We start from the raw sequence: 6,000 nt of genomic DNA, 5'->3' as shown, positions 1-6,000 counted from the left end.
GCTGACAACCGTTTGCCCTTGTTTTCGTCCCCGCTTCCGGAATCTTACTGCCTTGTGGAGGGGATTCTTGGGAGGTCATAAATCATTTTGTCACCAGAGCAGTGACATTACGACGAAAGCATTTCGAGTGCTACGGTAATGGTAGTTTGCTTTCCAAGCGTCACATTTCGATCAGCGTTGCACTTATCCATTAATCAATGCGTGTCGCTGCGCAAACTAAAAAATGGATTTATATTGAATTTACATATTGGCAAAATCAAAGCTAGGTTATTTAAAGTTTTTTGAGAGCGTAGATATTTTTCCCACATAGCAACGAGCATGCTCCAATGTGTCATTTTACATTGTACATAAGTGAAACTTACCGCACTCATAACTCACGCCATACTTTGTCTTTTGTGTGCTTTATTTTCAGATTACCGCCACTCAAGCCAACATTTCACACTAGTGTAGAGCTATATGGTTTTTGTTTTCTAATTCGAAACGGATTAAATACCTTTACAATCGTGAGCCCCGCGGCAAATATGAAGCAACCATTCTTCCATCGCTCATTCCATCGCCAGTATCAGCAAAAGATCATGCTCCGCTCATCGCATCATCTCACCGCCAAAGTAGCGTAATTGAAAGCTTCCATTAGGGGGGCTACAGCCGTAGCCTGTGGTCGATTGCGCTACCGTGCGCCCCGTAGCTAGTGCGACTCCTGTTCTTCCGTGCAAAACGAAGGCGCTCCGGATCCGGTCCAATGGCTACCGTTGCGACCGGATCCGCCGGTTCCCTCGTGGACCCGAGCGCACCACCGGCCGGACAGAAGCAGCGCAAGAAGGGCAAATTTCGGGTAAGTAAACGTTGGGTTCCCGTGCTGCGGCCTGTCCGATTCGGAAATCGAATCCATCCGTGCCGAGGATGAAAGCGAAGAAGGAGATAGAATTGAAGATAAGAGTGAAACGAGATTAACTTCAAATTGGTCGCTCTTGAGTTAATTGGCTTGGATGGCGAATGCTCGCGACCAACCAAGGCCTAATGATTCTAAGACAAGTGTTTTGGCAAGCAAAAGCAAGGGAAAAGTTTTTAAAAGTACGCCGAAATCTGCTTGCTAGCGTTAATCGTTCTGTTATAATTACTTTCCATCTTTTCCTTTCAATGCTCACGGTTCTGTTCTGCAGTCTCTTCAAACTCTTGCTCACCTATTCTCGGAATACCTTAATTCATTTTATTTTCAAATCAAGTGCTTTAAAGCCTGTTACTGATTCGTCAGCAGAACGCAGATAAATAAGCCTCTTTTCTACTCTTTCCCTTTCATCCCTTTCCACTACTAGCTGAAGGAACGTTCCTCCTCATCGGTACGGGAGAAGTTCATCAATGATCCAGCGTACACGGAAGATGTCCGCCATCTAGCATTGCCCATGCGCCGGAACAGTGGGCCCGAACACGATCCAGGCCGCAAGTTTTACATGATATCGAAGAAAAAGTCCAACTCGGTCGGCAAGGACTATTCGCGTGGCTCCGGCGGCCTGCAGATAGGTGGTGGTGGTGGTGCCGGTGGCTCGAGCGAGTTCTACACGCTGGACGTGGAATCAATTCGTCGGGCAGGTCTTAATGTACCAGAGGTAAAACCAAGAAGGAAGAAGTACAACCACCACACCAGTGCGGAACTATTGAACCGTCTGCTGAACACGGACGAGTCAAGCAGCTCAGACGGTGTGCGACCGAAAGCCGGATACGGCACGGCAACGCTAGACCGCGGACGTGGCCGAAGCCTGGACCGTAGAACCTACACCACCGGGGACGAACGCTCCAGCACCATACGGGGGCTGTCCATTAGTCGTGCCGGGGAGGAGGGGAGTCTCGGCCGGGATGCTGGACGTCAGCAGCAGCTACAGCGAGGACGCAAAAGTCGCAACACGGGTTCACGAAAGGAAAACGAACGAAACGAACCGGAGGCTGGTCTGGAAGGTGGCACTGCTTCAGGTCCTCCAGTGGGCGATGTCTATTCCGAGGATATCATGGTAAAGCCCGGTGACCGAGAGACTGGCAGTTCCAAGGGTGGACGATTCCAAATAGGTAAACGGTTCCTAAAGGGGGAAATAGGCATCAAAAGCTTCAACTACTACCTGTTGAAGGAGGGCCTCAAGTCTTCCAAGAAGAGCCTGCTGAAGCAACGCTCGGCTCCGGTAGCGGCAGCGGGATCGATGGACGTACCGCTTCCGGAACCACCGCAATCGATGGAATTGATCAGCCCGGAATCGGAAGCCGTGTCCAGGCTGGACGAGGGGGGCGATAAGGGCGAGGAAAACATATACGAAGAAATTTACTTTGAAGATAAACCGAAACGACCCCCGGAGGGATGTGCCAGCGAGGGCGTTCCAGTGCAGCGGTCGTGTCAGGACGCAAGTAATGAGAAAATTCAGTTTATCGATTGCGAGCTGTGCGTGCAGCAGTGCAGCAATGCGAATTGTGACGTGTGCCACGGTCTAGGAGCACAGCACACCGCACAACAGCATGAGCACCATCATCACCAGCTGCAGCAGCAGCGACAGGCCGAACAGAAGCAGCAGAACATCTACGAGCAGCTGAAGCAACATGGTTCGGGTGGATCTTCGGCAGGAAGTGGCCAGTCTGGCGGACTGTACACCAAAACTTCAGCCAAATCGTTAGACATCGATGAACAGATCTATCAGAGACAAAAGCAACAACAGCAACAGCAACAGCAGCAGCAGCAGTTGCAAGATCAACAAAAGGAACAAACTGTTAAGCAGCAGCCTGAGAGTCATACGAGAAGCATGGGAAATTTGGTGGATGAGACCTCCCTGTACGCCAGTGAGAATGTACTACAGTACCAGTCGTACAATCCAAGCAATCCTAATGTGTATAAGCTCGAAACGACGCCAGTAGCATTCAGCTGTGACTATAGTCCTCTGCAGCAAATCTACTACAAACAGCAAATCGGTCCAGCGGTCACTAACCCGGGAGAGACAGTTGCCAATAACCCAAGGCAACACATCTACCAAAGACCGCATCAGCCTGGAGGCACTGTATCATCCGGTTCCGATTACTACCAGGAGCTCAACCATAAGAAATCTTCCTCGTCGAGCGATTCTCTACAGCAGCAGCAGCAGCGTCGTCTGCAGGGATCGAATGCGGGGATCTACTATCAGCGAGCTGCTGCAGCATTGAGCGATGATCAACATCGTAGTCTGATGAGCTCCAATGCAGGTGCCAAAATCTACAAAGTAAGTTCGAACGTTTCTATTCTGAGCGAAGCATCTGGCCGTAGTGAAGGTTCTTACCGTCAGCCACAACAGATACAGCAACAAATTCAACCACAGTATCAACCATTATCATCCGTGGCAGTAGCTACGCAGTGGGATCACTCCTCTGCCCAGGGAGGTCCCACTCAAACGAGATCTCAACAACCACAACAACAACAGCAACAGGGCCAACAGCAACAACAACCGTATGGTCGAACCGGAGGCAACATGTCCGATTCGAGCCTTGGAGATTCGTTGTTCTCCTATCCGGCCAACCGACGGTACTTTGGCAGCTCGGAAAGTTGTCGCTTTGCGTCCGAAACTTGTCGCCGTTGTAGCGTGGAGGTGGACAAGTGCAGTTTCTCCGACACCTGCCGCTACTCGGATTGTCGTAACTGCGATTGCTCGTCTAGCTACTTCTCGTCCGACTTCGATGATACGGCACACGGGGGATCGCGTAGTAAGAGTGGTGCCCGAATGTCACACTCACAATCGGAAGCGGCAGGATACTATCAAGCTCCACCTTACGCGGAGGACTTCATGAAGCATGTCAGCGCGGTGAAGCGCGGCAATCAGCAACAACAACAGCAGCAGCAGCAGCAGCAACCGCAGCATCAGGTATCGACAACTCATTTGATGGCAGGAGGCAAGATTTACGAGACACCGGCTACATACGTTGGCATGATGCCGATTACGGGTGGCGGGTTGCAGAAAGCTCGAGAACCAACGTACGAAACCTTGCGGAATCCGCCATACTCGATCCCGATGGTAGGTCCATCGTATGATGCCGCTCCACTGGTCGCTAGCGGACGGCTCTCGATCAGTCAAAGCCACGAAGCATTGCTATCTCCCATCCGTCGTAGTCGATCGAGCAGAAGTACCGACACCGATCAATATCCACAGCTGGAGCGTCGTTCACCAGTGTCCCATTACTCAAAAATACGACGTCCTCATCAGTCCAACACTCTACCATCGTCAATGCGCTCGGGAAGGCGCCACCAACCGGGCACAGGAGAGTACGACCCGGCCGGCTATAGCGTAATTCGCGAGGGTTCTAACAATATCCGAGGCTCCGGACCAGGACCTAGTGGAGGATCGACACTACCGAAATCCTTCAGCATGCAACAATCTCGCGCCACACCGCTGTTCACGGGCCGATCGGCATCTCTCCTCGCGATGGGCCACGAGTATGCGGAGATCACCAAAACGAATGGCAAAAACAAACCAATTCCCCCGCCGATTAGTACCATTCCGAGTACACGCGAAGCGAGAGCAAGATCGAAACAAGCAGCATCGAATGTCCGCCCGGTATCACCATCCCAGTACGCTCGCACGGGTCCTTCCGGCATTGCGGGAAGTTCGGTGGGAGCGACTTCAAGCATGGAGCGTAAATCTCGCGATCGATCCTTAAAGCAGGCCAAAAGCGCCGAAACATCGCGAAAGGAACGATCCCCAGCAGTAAGGGAGCAGCATTCGGATAAAGGTAAAGCTGGCCGAGATCCCAGCGGAACGTCAGCTGTGTCGGCTACCGGTGCGAGTGGTCCAATCGCAAGAAGTGGAAAGCCTACGACGGGAAGTACCCGGCGGAAGGAGTTTGTACGATCACAGCAACAGCAGCACCGATCGAAGCGCCCGGTACAGGACAATTTCACCGATGACGAAGATGACGATGAGGTGTTCTTGAGCGATAAGGTGTACGAACGACCGCTGCAGAACAATCGCAGGGTGAGTGTTTCTTGTTTGACTTCGTAAAAGGATACATTTTTACGGGAATGTTTACCATTTCAAAGCTCATTTCGTATCGTTCTGCTTAATGTATGTACATAATCAATCGATCGATCGCTGTTGGGGAAGGTCTGCGGGGTTGTTAGAATTTCTTTCTCTTCTCCATCTGGTATTCGGCAATGCACAGACCCACGTCTCAACAAAATATACAATTAGCCATCCCCATTTATCCGCTCATCAGGACCAAACCTGTATTGTATCAACCTTCAAACGATCCCAAGAATTTTTCGATTAGCTGGATTAACCGCTACCGTCAATGTCATCCCAATTGCATTTCTCATTCCGGTCTGGTTCCGTTCTTAATCTCGTGACTTTCTGATACACCGGAAGTCCCATTATATCCTTGCTTTCTTGATCACCATTCCACCAACATCCACCATTCCATTCGGTGGTTCCATAAACCATGCGCGTGGTGGCAGCCAAAGCGATACGAACGATATCCCCTTGTCAGCACGAAAAGAAAAAAAAAGCAGCCCGAAATTGATCTAAAACTGTCCCTGGGCAATCAGCCGAACTACGTGGAGAAAGTTTGCTACCGAAAATAGAGCAATCGGATTGGATAATCGGCATTAGGACGGCGTGCCATTTCATCAAGGTTTCGTCTGCGGGTACGTGATACCGACAACTTGCTAACGTCCAGTGACCCTTTGCAACGGGCGTAACCCCGACGCGGATGGACGAAACGGATGGAAACAAGCGTCATAATTACCAGCACTAAATAATTCAGCTAATTAATTGAAAAGATGTTGAACGTAGGCTGCGCGAGACCTCGTGGAGGGGTGGTTGGTTTCCTCGACTCCTTCGCCTCCGTGGGGAGAAGCGGAAATCCGTGTCACCAGAGCTTTACTTTCTTCGGGTTTCTGGGAAAACCGTTCAGCTTCTGTGGTTCGTTGCCCAAAAGCAAGATTAAACGGAAACGGTCGAAAGGCACCAGGGAATACCCGGCATCCCGTGCTGGGAACGATAATAA

The 6,000-nt window shown here is 50.8% G+C and overlaps 1 protein-coding gene across 1 annotated transcript in view; it reads left to right on the top strand.

Annotated features, from left to right (window-relative positions):
- Positions 1–739: 739 nt before the first annotated feature.
- LOC128304060 (uncharacterized) overlaps positions 740–6,000 on the top strand; it is a 161,314-nt gene continuing 156,053 nt past the window's right edge. The window contains exons 1-2 of the mRNA XM_053041186.1: positions 740–832; positions 1,314–4,970. Of these exons, the coding sequence (XP_052897146.1) occupies positions 740–832; positions 1,314–4,970 (3,750 nt within the window). The remainder of the gene's footprint in view (positions 833–1,313; positions 4,971–6,000) is intronic.

The sequence above is a fragment of the Anopheles moucheti genome, chromosome 3, assembly GCF_943734755.1.
Source record: "Anopheles moucheti chromosome 3, idAnoMoucSN_F20_07, whole genome shotgun sequence".
Taxonomy (NCBI): Eukaryota; Metazoa; Arthropoda; class Insecta; order Diptera; family Culicidae; genus Anopheles; species Anopheles moucheti.
Note: the sequence above shows the minus strand (reverse complement) of the source record. Positions and strands in the feature narration are given on the sequence as shown.